Genomic DNA, 16,802 nt, shown 5'->3' on the forward strand with positions numbered 1-16,802 from the left:
TGCAAAGTTTACAAGCATACAAGGAGCAGAGAGAAAGAGAGATAGATGGATAGATGAATAGATAGATGGATGGATGCATAGACAGATTCTTAGATAGATGGATGGAGGGATGGATGGATCAAAACACTTGGCACTTTCTCTGTTCATGCACTTAGCTTTAACTTGGCAAGCCTTTACATTGGCATTCAGTAATCCACCCACACTTGACCTAGTTATAGATTAGCAAGCCCACTCAGGTGTAGCAATGTGCCTCAAATCCAACAGGAAGGCCATGGGGACACAGTAGGGTGTAAGGGGATTAGCTAATCTCTTCTTTAACAATTACAGTTAAGTTTTCAGACATCTGCGCCAAGTGGTGATGGAAAGGGTTCAAGGTGTCTGCCAAATGGAGAACAAAAAACAATAAGGGTTTATAAATTGAATAAAGAAAAGAGGGATTTACTGTTCTAAAGCTACAATGTATGCATGTACTGTATGTCTCTATCGTTAAACTAACTTTAAGTATCTCATTCTGTAATATGAATATTTGCATGATAATTTGATTTTTCATATTTCCTAAGAAATTGAGGTGGAAGAAAAGGAGCCAGAGAGAAAAAAATGATGAGAAGCAAGAAGAATAAGGAAAAATATACAAATATGATAGATTGATAGGGAAAAAGGATGCATAATGAATAGATCATGTTAGAAGCCTGATTGTAACAGATGTGCATTGTGTGCAAGGACGACTTGGTAAGATAAATATTTAAGAGAGGAGGAGAGGAGAGAGAGAGGAACAGATATATATATTAGTGAGGAAGGTAGAGGAAATACACGTGTGCGTATGTGTGTGAATCGTGTATATGATGTTATATACTTTATGTACACTCTACATCATACATAATATAATGTAATATATTGGACATATGTGTGTGAATTGTGTATATGATGATATATACTTTATACACTCTACATCATATATGATATATGTAATATATTGGACATATGTGTGTGAATCATGTATATGTCATATAGTCTTACTTTATATCTACTTCATACATAATAAATATATGTGATATATAGGATATATTTGGTGATAGATTGAGACCTAAAAGGAGTAATATAGCGTGCATATCATATCTGTTTTAATGCCAAACTGTGCCAAATATCAGAAAAAGAAACAGAAATTGGCACGGATGACGGTTCCGATGAGTGTCAGTTAAGGTCAAAACCTATGTCATATCAAGATCTCGCTGGCCAAGGTCGCATGAAGTTTGAAGCACATCACTTTATCGTGCCAAGCCATCAGGTGTAAGTGTGCAAGTGTAGGAGTCAGGCTGTAAACATATTTTCCTACATCAGCTTGTGGAGTTGTTTGTTTGTTTGTTTTGTTTTCCAGGGACAGTTATCTCTCAATATAGATTACATGCATCATGGACATATACCAGAGCCAAATGTGCGACTGAAATTAACTGACCGATCATACTCTCATCAGCCCTTTCCAAGTTAGGTGATTCATACCCCTTTTTTTACATAAAAGTTGGGCACAGGAGCGCTCCTGAAGTACTTCGACTTATACCCCTTTTGAATTTGTTCATACAGATCGAGTCACCACCCACTAAGATCACACATGAAGTGGCTGAAAGGGGCATAAATGTCATGGTGCTTCTGACATATAAACTATGTAGATAGAGATAAATAACTAGAATGAAAATAAACAATATGCACATATAAACTTTACTTCTAATATATAAGCTGCATGCACAGTGCATATATGCAGCATATCACTGTTGGAGTGCTCTTAACCTTAGATGACCATTCGTTCAGAGTTTAGAGCACTTCACAGGAGCGGTTGATACTTCTTTTAACCCCCCTCCCCCCCCCCCCCCCCCCCCCCTGAAACACAGATTATGCACATGTTCATTATGCCCTGTGTCAACTCTGAGATGATAGTTATGAAACAATGGCAGCTCTGCCTAGCATGATTAAATAAATAAACTCAAACCAATACTGTATACGCCAAATATTTCGCGAGGTTTTTATTTTCGCGAATTTTGCGAGGTTTTTATTTTCGCAAATTTCGCGAGTCAGGTGCTATTCGCGAAATTAAAGACGCACGAAAATATTGACTCTGATCCCGATGTAGATGTGACGTACGCATGTACATTATTTTCTCCGTTCAGTACAGGACTCCATGATCACAAATTTAACCACTCACGAAATCGTTGGGAATTCCTGATTTGCGAAAATTTAGACTCGCGAGATATATGGCGTATACAGTACACTCAACCCTGTGCATTGCTTGCTTACTGCAGCACTACAGTTTGTACTCATTAACCAAAAGCATCTTAATATCAATATGATTTGTAGACATAAAGATAATAATAATGATAATAATTCACAATATTTATAAAGCGCTTATCACATTAAAATGTCTCACTAAGAGCTGAGAAAATAGAGAGAAAGAAAGGAAGAAGGTACACTTTCAGAATGTTCAGACATTTATAACAACAATTACCAACTGCACATGCTCATGCATGCAAGGCTATTCAATAAACAAATAAATTTTTAGCATAGATTTGAATTTTTCAGTTGAGTCAATTTGATGTAAATACATTCAGGTAGATCATTCCACAGCTGAGGGGATCAGATGCATGATATGACAATTCTTAGGATAAACTAGCAGCACCCGTGGAAATCCACGGGTCTGAGGGGTTTTATTTTTTTTTCTCATAATACGATTTTGCACATTTTTATTGAAGAAATAAAAAGAAAAGTCTTCTCATTCTTTCGTTAATTGTGCTGTCTTCTAAATGACCACCCTTCCCAGAAATTTTATAATACATTTTTGTAGTATATGCCAGGCGATCCGGTCCATTGGTAGGGATCATTCCCGCCACTACTTGCTTTTATTATAGAACTTGAGTTTCGAGGGGTTATTTGCACCCGTTGAAGTCCAACAGTTGTCTTGTTGCCCCTCACCCCTCCCCCCCTCACGCACACACACATTTCCACCTCCGCAGGGCAAAAAACAAAAACATTCAGGGAAAAATTACCAAAAACGCAAATGAGATTCCCCGAAAGTTCTGCCCACAGGTTGTTCCCGTTGAAACGGGAAGATATTAACACTATGACTTTGATTACCCCCTGCTCTTGCATCCACGCGGGCACCCGCGGGAATCCACGGCTGGTCTCAAGGCCTCGGTTTGTTTTGTGTTTTTTTTTTCATGTTTCTTTTCCCCACGTTATGAGAGAAAAATAAGATATTTTCGTCTTCATAATTTTGCTCCCTCCGTGTTGTTTTTAATCACCAAAACTTGGCTTGATATATCATATCAATATAGAACTACATCTGCTTCAGATTGTACATTATCATAATTGATATTAGGCCTACAATTATTGCTCCTATTATTGTTATTATATCATTATTATCATTATCCTTATCATTATTATTATTATTATTATTATTATTATTATTATCATCATCATTGTTATTATTTGGGGAGGGGGATATCATAGTCATCAGGTTTAATAGGCACCCGTGGGAGTAGGTTCTCACGACCTCGTTTTTTTTTTCTTTAATATTTTTCCCATGTTATGGAAGAAAGAAGAATATATACATCACTGCATTCGTCTTCATTTGCTCCCTCTTTTTTTGTCACCAAAACTTGGTTTGATAGACCATAGAACCACACATTCTATTTCCACTTGCAATTTTAAAAATAGGCGGTCGGCAAAGCGAGGTTTTCCTCTACGTCCTCTCATCTTATGAATATGTATGATTACAGCAGCTCTGCAGTAAACGAATGGACACAGCTGCGCGTGTAATCTGATATGTAAGGGTACGATCGGCAAATATATTTAGCCGCGTCCTAAACAGTCTGCGTACAATGACACCGGACTTGAGAGCAAGCGGCGAGCAAACTAAATGACGTACCTGAGCTGCATATAGTATTCTGCAGTTGTGCAAAATACAATTACATAACCAACGTTCGTTGTTTTCATTTGGGGACGCCAATAATGGCGAACTGTACGTAAATGCCCTTGTAGTCCATGTCACGCACACACAGATTCGTGAAACCATCGTCAATACATTCAGTACACGTAACAGGCGGAGGCAAAGGTACATCACAAAACTATATACACACAGTGTAGAGTGTGTAAAGAGTTCTGCGAGGTACATTGTGTGTGTGCGTGCGCGTCCGCCGGAAGATGTCAGAGATTTCGCTGCACCATCATCTTTAGTATCCCCCAGTGTCTCTGCAAGCTAAAAGATGGAAGATCGAGAAAGCAGGAGGCCAGCGCAGGTTCCGTGAATATTGAAACGCTCGGCTCTTTCGTCACGCACAAAAATGCATTATGCATCTAGCTAATTAATTTTTCTTTTTCGTCCTCGACGTCGACACGGAGGCGGAGAGGGGACGAAACCCACGCCATTCGATGTAGGATACTCTCCTGCGGCCGACGGCACCGGTCGCAACTGCCCGGAGCCGACGGCTCGGGAGGAGATAGAGAAACCAGCAACGCCGAAATAAAACAGGAAATACATAAGGCCGCGACAACAACAACAACTTCGAGTATTATAGTATAGGATATTATCATGTCTGCATCGTGATTTCTTATTGATTTATGGTAGATTTCAATTTCAGAATTGGATGTGCTGCCCCCTGCTGCTAAGCAATTAGCCTTGTTAACAGGAAATATCAGACAGCATTTTTTTTCTTCAAAGCCATAAGTAATTGGAAGCAATTACTGAGCCATGCAATTGGATACAAAGTGAGGTGAACCATTGTGTGATATTGTATTTGCTCCTTCAAGTGGAGAGCATTCCAATCTGAAGAATAAAGATAATCCTTCCTGTAATAGGAGTCAAAAGGTTGGCCTCTTTTGTTCGTGAGATATAACCCCCAGGACTTATTTACATGTTATCAATCACTGTTGAGCACGAGGTACACTGTATTGTGTGGAATGCCATCACAACTCCAAAAAATATGTTTATTACGGAGAGAGAACGGAAGAGAGAGAATGGGGAGGGGAGTGATAGAGAGAAAAGAGATATATTATATATTTTTTATCTCCTCCAGCCTTACACTGCTAATGCTGCTTGCCATGGAATTGATCTAAGAGCAGTCAGGCTTGACTCGATTCATTTATGGGAGGTTGATCAATCCCTTTAAGTCACTCAAACGAAACCATTTCCTTGTCCTCTACCCCATTGTATCCATTGAGCGAGAAGCGTTTGACTTCTGTCTGTGGTTGTCCACAGCGAAGAGTGTCGCAAAGTATCTTTTCCTTGATGGAGGTGGTGGTCCACGATGATGTCTTGCCGGCCGTGTGTGTGATTCTTTCCACTGGACTATCAAACATGACTGAACTGTTAAACATTGCGGGCTGGTAGCCGTTTGGTCTCGGGATGGCTCGAGCGTCGAGAGAACGTCGCAGGCATAGTTTGGCAATTTCATGGTTGTATCAGGACAGTGAGGTCTGTGCGAGACATTCAATGTCATAATTAGTGATCGATGTTTGTATAGTGATTGTTGATTAATGATGCATTCCTGACATTTTTTATATTTGGCATTGTTGTAAAGGGAATTACATCAGCATTTGTAATCTTATAGAATCATGTACATGATCTGCGTTCATCTGAAATGGTATGCTATGTTTCAATAAGATAGTCTTCAGTACTCGCTAGTTCAAGTAGTTTCTGGCAGAGTGAAGTTAAAAACAATATGAACCAAGTATGATATGACCTTCTACAGCTTTTATATCAAAAGTTTGAGATGATGAAATATTTTGCATCAGCTCTAGTCTCCCACAGGTATTCTACCCTTATGACCTGGGGAGTGTTTCATAAAGCTGTTCTTAAAGTTACGAACGACTTAAGAATGACTAGAACACGTTCTGATGTGCTATACACATCAGAATATCAATAATTCAGCACAAGAACTGATCACCAGTCATCCTTAGAGTTGTTTGTAACTTTAAGAGCAGCTTTATGAAACACCCCCTGTGTTGTTAAAATGTAATATGTACATGTAGTTAGGGTTGTACATACACATAGAATCTACAAATATATATACATTTATGTACATCAACACATTCAGACATTATATAAACATTATATACATTGTAAAGATATAGATAATGTAGATATATACATGTATATTTGTATTTACACTGTATGTGCAGATGTATGCATTGATAGATCTTACATTGTAAATTAATGGGGCAGTGTAGCATAGTGGATAAGACTCTTGACTTTCAAAATGGATATGCCAAGTTTGAATCCCGCTGAGTTCTTAGTCCTTGGACAAGATTTTTTACCCACGATGTCCCTCTCGACCCAGGTGTGTAAATGGGTACCTGGCAATGATGGGGTAGTAATAATTAATGGCAGGGCCCTCTGGTAGAGCAGTGGCAACACTGAAGAGGCTACCCTGGATAAATAAGACCTTATCATTATTGTGTCATTTTACATTGATACATTAGCTACATGCATAGCCATGGACAAACTACTGCATGGGAAAGTTTCAATTGAAGACTGATATTTGAAGCTGGCTTAGGAAGAAAAGAAAATCAAAGAACCAACAAATTACTTATACAACAAGCATGTGTAGCATCTTATTAAGTATGGTTTTCAGCAAGCAGCATTTGTTGACATGTACAACTGTACAACTGTAGCTGTGTCTTTTTGCCTTCTCAAAATCCATGGGTCATGGGTTGTCATCTGCCATTGGACTGTAGGATAATTCCACTTTCTACTTGTATTTGTGACATAGAAAGTTTCATACAAGCATATTTTTTTTTCATTGCCGCACCAATTTTAGAAATCTTTGATCACATGACATTTGCATGCATATAAGAATATTTGTTTTTATATATGAGATCTGATATTGCCTATCATTTTGTAGAGTTACATGTAAATTGAGTGAAATGCACGATTAATTGCCAGCAATATAGTAATTAATTGAGTTCCTGGTGGATAGAAACTGAGCATGATGTTTTGTCAGTGTAGCTCAACTGATAGGTTGCTATAAAAGTGCTGTGCAATTGATCGTGTAAACACTACTGCTCAGTCATACATTTGTAATCGACACAATTCTATCTGTCTTATTTTGAACTGAAAAACAAAGCGATGCCAACATGCATACACTGCTCATTCGTGCATGAATGATCCTAAAATGGATGCTGCATATTTGTTTACTTCTTGTTTTAACTAAAAAGAAAAAAATGGCACATGTACAAACGCTGCTTATAATTCATACGTGTATGATCCTAACACTGACTGCCCTCAACTTTTGTTGCACTCTTCTATTTCAGCTGAAAAAGTCCCCCTCTCTGAGGTCACTCACAGGGCTGCTGAAGAAAAAAGACAAGGACAGTGACTCGGGCTTCTCAGATGGCTTCTACGGCAAAAGGTCAGTCAGATGTCACCAGTTAGCCTTGGGGCAAAATAGCAACAACATCCAACCAAACAAACGAATGTCATTGACTTTGAAGGATGTGTTTTTGACATTTCAAAGCAACGTACGATGTTCATGTGCATATTAAAAAAGAATAGCCAGTTCAGATACCAACATTTTTGTTTGCTATTATTCTTTTTTCCGCCTTTTTTCACCACTGTCTTTTTAACCTCGGTTATTGATTTGTGGTTTTGAAGAGTTTTACTGAATGATCTTTTTCTCTTATCAAAATTGGCATAAAACCCTAAATCTGTTTTTCAATAGTTTTGGAAGGGCTTGAGTATTCGTGTTAGATGAAATGGGACAGGGTTACATGTGTACTTGAAATGACACTTTATACATTGTATATATCAGATGGCATTGAGGAGTGTTGTCTTAGCACACTACATAATCAGAGTTGGGGAAGCACCCTCATAGATGAACTCCACACTCTTCTCTTGTTCAAGTGTTCAGATTCCGGCGACTGTAATGTTGCCTCCTAGAACTGAAAGTGATATTGAATGGTGTGCACACTCCCTGCTTTTATTATGGCCAAGTTTAGCATCGATAGTCGGCATTCAGCTCAGCCCGGAATGATTTGACACAGCAGACGTGAATGGGAATCACAACCTTTTTAACCCTTCCTATTAAAGCCAGTTAGCAATGCATGATGGAGTGATTTCTTTGCCTGTGTGGCATAGATGTCTTGAAACTAATTGTTAGAAAATAGAGATTAGCTAATCCCCCCTAATCCCTATTATGTGTCGCCATGGCCCTTCCTGTTGGACTTGCACACATCGGTACACGTGAGTGTGCTGGCTGACTTTACAACTACAGTTGTACATATGTAGGTCAAATTTGGATAGATTAGTGAATGCTGATGATATAGCATGACAGTTTAACTCTGTTCTCCGTTACTGGAGAGGAGTGGGAAGGCCACATAAACATTTATAGAGATGGTATGTCTTACCCCTTATATCCCTTTTATTGTGGTAGTATCATAGTTACCCTTCGGTAAAAATAATAATGGCAATGCTGTCTGGGAGGGCAATGGATCGAGTTGATAGGGATACCCTGGTTGAATAAAACCATGCCATGACCATAAAACTGAATGCTGTGTTCTAAAACACAGTTTCTGCTAGAAGTAGTATTATGTTTATGCAAATGAGTGTGGTACGGTGACCCCTTTGACACTCTTAGCATGCCCACTCTATCCAGGCGGTCTGCTAGCGTACTTGGCCTGGAAACCGCCCCATTATCGCCGACGTCCTTGAAAGACGGCTACATCCGGCCGCAGCGGACGACGGAGGAAACCGACGTGACCCTGCCGACCCACGGGCGCAAGATCGGCCGGTTGCTTGCGGTCAAGCCGGACGGGACGCAGGTCATCCAGCTGGTCAAGCCGCCAAACGGGCCCTTTGGGTTCTACATCGCCAAGGGGACCTCGAGTCATGGGGATGGTAAGATTTGATAAAGGCTATCCCAAAACAATCTTGTGTTCATGCAGACAAGGTTGTTCCCCTCTAGCATGGAGAGCTCTTAGTGAAACTGGTTTTCCTGAGATGCCTACTGTTACTCTTTTAATTTTATTTGATTTATTCATTGTTTGTATGGTGTCATTTACATGGTTTTTTTTTTAGCAATGCAGTAAAACATAATACTTGTATATATAAATTATATGATACTCACTATAGCTAGTTTCTAAAATTTCAACAATTTTCATTTCACATACATCTGTGACATAGTTACAGCACATGTGTTACGAATTGCCATATACAATGTATATGCAATTTGTGCTGGGTTTTTTTTTTTTGGGGGGGGGGGTGGGGGAACTACATGTTTCATAGAAAATACTTTTTTTTCTTCAAAATTGTAATACTGCACATGTCTGGTGCAGGGAAGGTAAAAATACTGTTTTTTGTGTGTTTCCACAAAAAATACACATTTACAGCCCTTGTTTACAAGGTTGACATTCCTGGTTCTCACACTTGGGTTTATTCCAAGCATACATTTTACATACATAGTCACTTTTGGTTATCATAGCATGTACATGTACAAACAATGCAAATCAGTTGTGTACAATTTTTTGCTACTTAGTGACACATAGCAGTGTTAATGTTTTTAATAATTTGACAGAGCATTTACAATTCTGTTTGGAATTCACACTGAAAGCAGCCATATCATCTAGAAAGAAAGAAAAAAAAACTAGAATGATCACGGATGTGTATGATTATTATCATGACGCCACTCTGTACACATTAGGCGAGACTCGTCAAATCAGAATCTGCCATGAAAATGATAACTGGGTAAAGGTGTTCCATCTGATCAATGTACACTGAAAGAAAGGCAAGATACAAAAAGTATGTGTCTGTAATGGATGCAGCGTAAGCTTGGAAAGGTACATGGAATTGAGCAAGGGAAATGGAAGAATGCTGTAGTATTGTATTTGAGTCATGCTAGCACCCAAACCAATCCTATTGTGTGAGACAAGGTTTAGTGTTTGGTGGAAGCATCATAATACCCATGACTACCACTCCTATAACACACCTGTTTGGACAACAACAATGACTCTTGTAAAAATTCCATTGTGTCATGCTTTGAAGAATGTCTTTTCTTCTCCTTAACTGTGTGTGTACATGTGTGTTTGTGTGGGTGTGGGGGGGGGGGGATAAAAATTTATGATAATCCCTGTCTCATATGAATGATCCCACAACAATGATCACTCCAGGGGGTAATCATTCCAAGTTAGCTTCTCGCCTCCTTTTGACACATTTGTTTTTCTTAGCAGGAGAGTACTAGAAACACAGACAGACAGACAGACAGACAGACAGAACAAAGAGAGGGAGAGAGAAAAAATATATATATCATGTTTTAAATTGCATGTAGTTTTACTTTGCAGTGAGAATAGCAAGCCAGAAATAATTCTAATTTTTTTTATCTCAAAATATTTACCTGTATTGTTATATGGCCCTTCCAGTTTTTGGCAGGATGTAAACTTGTGTACGTGGCACTTTTTTCTTTCTTTCTTTCTTTATTCCTGCAAAATGTTTGTGTAAAGGTTAGTTGTTATCTACATGGCTATCTTTCGTTCTATCTATATCTGTGGTTTTAGTGTTACACTACAAATTATTAAATGTCACCCAGTGCTCTATTTCAGATCCAAACCTGCTACCCGCGAAGATTTTCATCACCAAATGACTACGTTTAGATCACTAGATTCACAGGTTCGACTGCCAATCTTAGCTGATTTAAAACAAAGGTTGGGGGGGGGGGGGGAGGGGACATCATTTGCAAAGGAGATATTTCTGTAAATGGATGCTCCTTCTTTCCACCACTTGTTTCGTGGGAGGAAGTTACGGTGCAAATATCTGTAATGTGAAACACCTGGATAGGCCTTGCCAGATCGTGTCACTCACCCACCTCTCATATTACTTGGAACTTGGGAATGCTGCCCTCTTGTGATCAATGTTGGCGTAATCTACCTCTTCTGTGTCAATGACCATGGGGTCACTGTGTATCACATTGCACTGCTTTACACTATGGCCAAGCTGTGACCAGACACAAATTAGGACACAAAGACATGAGGAAAGTTAAGAGAAATGTATAAGACGGGGGGGTCTTACTTTGGCTGTATATTATCAATCAACCAACAATTAATCAGTCTATCTATCTTTCTATCTATCTATTTATCTATTTATTTATCTATTTACCTCTCTCTCTATCTATCTGTCTATCCATCTATCTATCTGTATTGTTATTCATCCATATACACGCATTTGTTTATAGAGAGAAAAAGAAAGAAAGAAAGAGATAAAGAGAAAGATCGAATTATCTATCTGTCTCTTTATATCTATATATACACACACCTTTAGGTTGAAAGAATGAATGACTAGTGATGCTAGGAGATTCCGTGTGTCTATTTTCAGACAATCGGCTGAAATTTCGAGCAAGATTCAATCAGATGTACAAAGGGACAAAATCCTTGATTAATCAGAATTACAGACAGTCTCAAATGCTTTGAGGAAGTAAAAACATGAAGTTAATTCCACCCCGCATTCCCCAGATTAGGAGCTGAGGTGAGTCGGCAGTTTGATGTCTGCTCGTGTTTGGCCGTGGAAATACACCGGCAGGAGCTGGTTGGGTTTGTATTAAAGGTCCAAGGATAGGGGAGAGAAACTGAAATTGAAGTCACTGTGTGTCGCAGTAGAACAAAAAAAAAAGAAGATGAGATTGCAATTGCCTATGTAGACTAGTACATCTCTTGAGGTTCTGTAAATGAATGTGTATAAATAAAGAACTCTGCTACAAAGGAAAAGCTTTACACAGACACAAAAAAAAAGACCAGGAAATATTTTTCCACTGGCATGAAAAGATGAGGAAGGGAATGCTGCATCGGATTAACCCCTTGCTGTTTGGCACAGACAACCCCCGTAGTGCTGTACACACTGTCCAAAGTCCCTGACATTGAAAGGGTTAAGGAAGAGGTGGAGTCTGGGCTGGATTGAGTTGAGAACAACGGGAATTAATACAAACAAGGCTTACCTACACATTATAGGAGAGTGAGAGAAGGTAGTTTGGTGACAGAGGACACAGAATGGGTATAAAGAGCTGAGGGAGAGGGGGGTGAGAGTGGGGAGAAAGAGAATTCTGAAAGAGGAGGAAGGAGGAGGTAGAGAAAGTTATGAATGGTGGCAAGATCTTTCTTTCTTTTGTAATTTCAATTTACTGAGTGGTCCACATCTCAAAAAGCTTGTCTCACACGTGTGCCTCTCATTTCCCAAAATAAAATGATTTGAACATATACAGTATAGTGACATTTATGTATGTTCATACAGTTTTGTTTTATATTGAAATTTCCTAATGATATTGAGAAAAAATGTAATATTGGGAAAAAAAAATTGATTGGAATTTGAATTTGAATTTGAAGATCAACAAATCAGTTGCAGTAAAATCAAGATGTAGATGTGAAAAAAAAAATTAAAGTGCTACCCCCCCCCCTCCCATGAATACAGGAGACAGGGGAAGGAGGAAAAATGAGAGACAGATGGAAAGAGAAAGTATGATGAGGAAAAAGATGGTAAACTATAATTAGATAAGATCAAAAAGGTAAGTTTGCACCGAGTGGGGAAGGGCTGTGAGTGGGAGTTGATTAAGGAGAAACTGCACTAAGATGAATGTGACATTTATTGGTGACGTTTCATTGAGATATTTGGAAAGGAATACAAGCTGCAGGAGGAAAACAAACAACGAAACAAAGAGGTGAAAGAGGAGAATGTGCATGTATGGGCTTATAGAAATATACTCATGCTTGGTAGGAAATGGAAATGGGGGGGGGGGAATTGTCATGGGGTTTGAATAGATGAATCAAAGAAAGATACTGTACAACCAGAAATTTTTGTGTGCATTAAACTTTTGTGAATTTTGCAAGGAGCCAAGTAAATTGCACATGAAAGTTTTCATCTACACCTTGAATTGCTCCCCTTAGATTGTACCTCTGAATTATTTTTCTTTATCACTAATGTACCGTGTAATTTGTATCAAACAATTGTCAGTATTTTGTATTCATCAAGTTTATCAATTCTTTTTCAAAAATCCTATGGTTTGTACAAAAGAAAAATGTATTTGTTGGTAGGTGCCTATATTACGCTCGTCATGGAATTGGCAGAAATAAATAAATATCAAATATCAATTATCAAATTGAATGCCAGTGGCAATAAGCAAAAATTTCATGCTGCCAAAAAGTTTCATGCCACAAATGTTTCTAGTTTTACGGTATTCTTTTTTTTTCTTCTTCTTCTTTTGGTGGGGGGGGGGGGGGGGGGGAGGGGATGGTTTCGGTGGGAGGGAGGGAGGAAAATGGAGAAAGCAGATGTTTGGAGCTGCAGACGACAGCTAGTCCCCTCCAGGAAGTGCAGATTATGGATGAAGTGATGACATGGTGGCCAACATGAAGGAAATTATTCATGTTTCCTTTCAGATGGGGGGAAAGGACTGCTGACAGAACTCTGGCATCTGCTCCCATCACAGACCCCCACCACCACTCCCTACCCCCTCCTCCTCTTCCCCCTCCTCCTCTTCCCCCTTCCACTCCTCTTCCCTACCCCCCTTCCACTCTTTCCTTTCCTTCCATTCCCTACACTCAGCCCCCTTTCCTCCTTCATTTACTTACAGCCCCACCCCCTCTACATCCAATACTCAACCCTCTTCTACACTTTTTCTGACCATACAGCCTCCTCTCCTCCTTTCCCTACACATACACCCTACACTCATACCCCTCCTCTCTTTCCAGTTATTCCATAATACACTCATGTCCTGTGTGGTATTGGCAAAAGCCTGTACCATTATGCTTGTCCCCTTTTCCTTTTGTCCCTACGACACTCATCCCCTTCCCTTTCTCCATACACCCAACACTGACACCCTTATTCCTTCTCCATACACCCTACACTCATTCTCATTTCCCCCTCCCCTACACCCTACACCCTACACCCTACACTCACCCCTTTTTCCTGTTCTTTCTACACACAATACTCATCCTTTTTTCCATTTCTCCCTAAACCCAATGCTCATCTCCTACCCCCTTCCCCACACACCTTACACTAATTCCCCCTTCCTCCTTTCCCCTTCCCCCTTCCCCTACACCATACACCCATCTCCTTTTCCCCTTCCCATTACGCTCATCCGTTTTCATCTCTTTCTCCGCCGTGGAGGCATTTCACTTCAAACAGTGTGATAAGATGCATCTCAAAATAAGCCCCTTTGAACATTTTAAATCACTTGTATGGTGGATCTCACTTTTGTTATGCACATGAAACATGTCAATAATTTTCTTTTCTCAGAGGATGCATTGTCTTCATTACTTCATTACAAGATTGATAAAAAAATGAAATTTTTTCACTGCTATCAAGATAAAGAAATTACAGACAGTCTTGTATATGACATATTACTACAAAAGTTTGAGCAGAATGTATTGTGTAAGTACAATATTCTACATACCCTATGTGCATGTGTGTGTGAGTGTGCGTGAGTGAAATGCAAATATGGGATGCACATAATGGTGCACGAGCAAGGTGTGTTCTATCGCAACTGCCAGAACACTAAGTCAGAAAGTACGATGACTTTTAAACCGACAGACTGGACTAGGTATTAAGAAATTCATGGCCATTTTGCTTTTTCATTGTTACTGGAGTTTCTACGTCACTAGACAGCTAACCACCGGTTACTGCATTCTCCCTGCATCACCACTATCATTCTCTCCTTCTTCCCCCCTGCACTGCAGGAATCTTTGTGACGCGTCTGGGCGACGGACACCCGGCCAAGATCCTGGCAGGCCTCCTCCACGTCGGCGACGAGATCCTGGAGATCAATGGTCAGGACCTGCGGCGGAAGAAACTGGACGACGTCTACGACCTCATGATGGACAACGATGTGCTGGCGCTCCGCGTCCGACCCCTGGCGTCGCGGGAGGATTTCGGCTCATGAGGGCGCCATCATAATTTTGCATTTTCCTCTTCCCTGCTTGAACATCGTTGACATTGACAATGTGCCCAGTTGTGAGGGAGGCATCTTTTCCATCACCGTGCTAACAAGGATTCCACCTTCCCACGAACAAAAAGAAAAACTCAGGTTTCAATTGGTGGAAGTGGGGCGAATTCTTTGAGTCACTGTGTGATAAGATTGAATGACTGGATGCCTCAAAGGTTTCTCATTGCCATGGCAATGTCAGTGGCCACCCTTCGATGAGGGAAGAAGCATGGCGTAGCAGCAATGCCTTGCATACTAAAAGGAGACACCATATCTTGCCTTCAGCGATGGACGGTGCGAACTTATTTCTTTTGATAACACTGTTTGTGCTCCTATTGGAAACTATCTGATGTGTGTGGATATGCAAGCCAGTCGTACATTTCCCTTGAAAAGATTGGATATTGTTTTGAGGTTGCGCAATGGTAACAAAGTGAACTTCACAGAAATTATCCCTCCTCCAACACCCCCTCCCCTGAAAAAAAAAGAGAGAAAAAAAGAAAGAAAATTAAACAGGTGTGTTAAATAAAGTGGTGGCTTCCATTAGCCATATATCACAAGATGTCTCAGTCGGCCAAGACTGGGCTCAGTTGTGATTGACTTGAATTTAGAGTCTTATCCAAGTGGCAAAGGAATAGTAAACCATAAGAACACTTTTTCACCATGCAGTGTCACACTCAGATAGCCAATCAAACGCACTAAAAGTTTGACTTCATTCTGATCCTATATCACAGCCACAGATGAAGACTGTATCAAAGTTTGCTGAAACGTGCGAAAGCAAAGTGCTGATCGAAGTAGGATTCTATCTATGGTGATTAATGGTATACTTCCAAATGCATGTTAATGGTGGAACTTGTCATAACACACTAAATTCCATGAATTAATGATCTGTGATCAATTACTTGAACATATCACAGTGAAGGAAATGTTCCTTTCTAAATTTTCTGGCCTAACTGCAACTGTATATGTACTCAGTGCACTTTTTGTGTCAGATTCACAAAAGATTTTGTACAGGAAGCAAGCATCCCATCAAACCAACACACAGCTTGTTTATGCCTAATTTTTTTCTTCCCCTTTGTAAGTGAACCATCAAACATTTCAAATGTTACCACTGACGATGGATTATGACAATAGGGGGGGGGGGGGGTTGTAGTTGATGTTGTAGTATGGGGGTGGGGGAAATCACAATTACATGTATGAAAACTCCCTGGTGATTTTGCTGTAGAGACAAAAAAAAAAAAAGAAAAAAAAAGATAATAATGATCCGTACATTGTGCCGTTCCAAGGGCAATTCTTGAGCAGATGTTGTTTCCCAGGGTTCATTGGAAGGTCACGATCAGGACATAAATGATTTGGAATGCAAGCTGCCTCCTGCTCAAACACAATCCATGTTTAACAATACAGCTTTTATACTCAACAGCATAATTCTTTTTCCCTGTCGGGTTCTGACATACCTGAAACCTGCAATAAAAATGATTGTTAGAAATTACAGGGTTTTTCTTCTTTCGTGTATCTATCCACCCACTTACTGAAATATGTACATGTTACATCCTGATGTGCAGTTCAAAGGGAGATTAAAAGATTTTGGAATATGTTTGGCTAGGTTTATGTCAGTAAATTTACCAAGTGAAAGAGGAGACTACCGCACCTTACTTGAAACACATTTATGTGAATCATCACTTGGGTAATAAAATCTTGAAAAACCTTATCACGTATTTCATGAATTTAAGCTTCCAAGTTCCATGATTTTCTAGACCCCATTCAAATCACACATGATAACTATTTTGAAAATCTCACCTGGCATGTTCTCTTGGTGTAAAGTCTCCCTGTAGTCTCATGTGAGTAGTAGAAACAGACTTGATCAGC

The 16,802-nt window shown here is 39.7% G+C and overlaps 1 protein-coding gene across 1 annotated transcript in view; it reads left to right on the top strand.

Moving 5' to 3' along the window:
- LOC139733088 (uncharacterized) overlaps window positions 1-15,137 on the top strand; it is a 92,101-nt gene extending 76,964 nt beyond the window's left edge. Inside the window, exons 11-13 of the mRNA XM_071643934.1 lie at window positions 7,297-7,394; window positions 8,637-8,878; window positions 14,695-15,137. Coding sequence (XP_071500035.1) covers window positions 7,297-7,394; window positions 8,637-8,878; window positions 14,695-14,897 — 543 coding nt within the window. The 3' untranslated portion in view covers window positions 14,898-15,137. The remainder of the gene's footprint in view (window positions 1-7,296; window positions 7,395-8,636; window positions 8,879-14,694) is intronic.
- Window positions 15,138-16,802: the final 1,665 nt, after the last annotated feature.

This window comes from Diadema antillarum, unplaced genomic scaffold (genome assembly GCF_040938485.1).
Source record: "Diadema antillarum isolate AM-2024a unplaced genomic scaffold, OU_Dant_1.0 scf00000024, whole genome shotgun sequence".
In the NCBI taxonomy this organism is placed as follows: Eukaryota; Metazoa; Echinodermata; class Echinoidea; order Diadematoida; family Diadematidae; genus Diadema; species Diadema antillarum.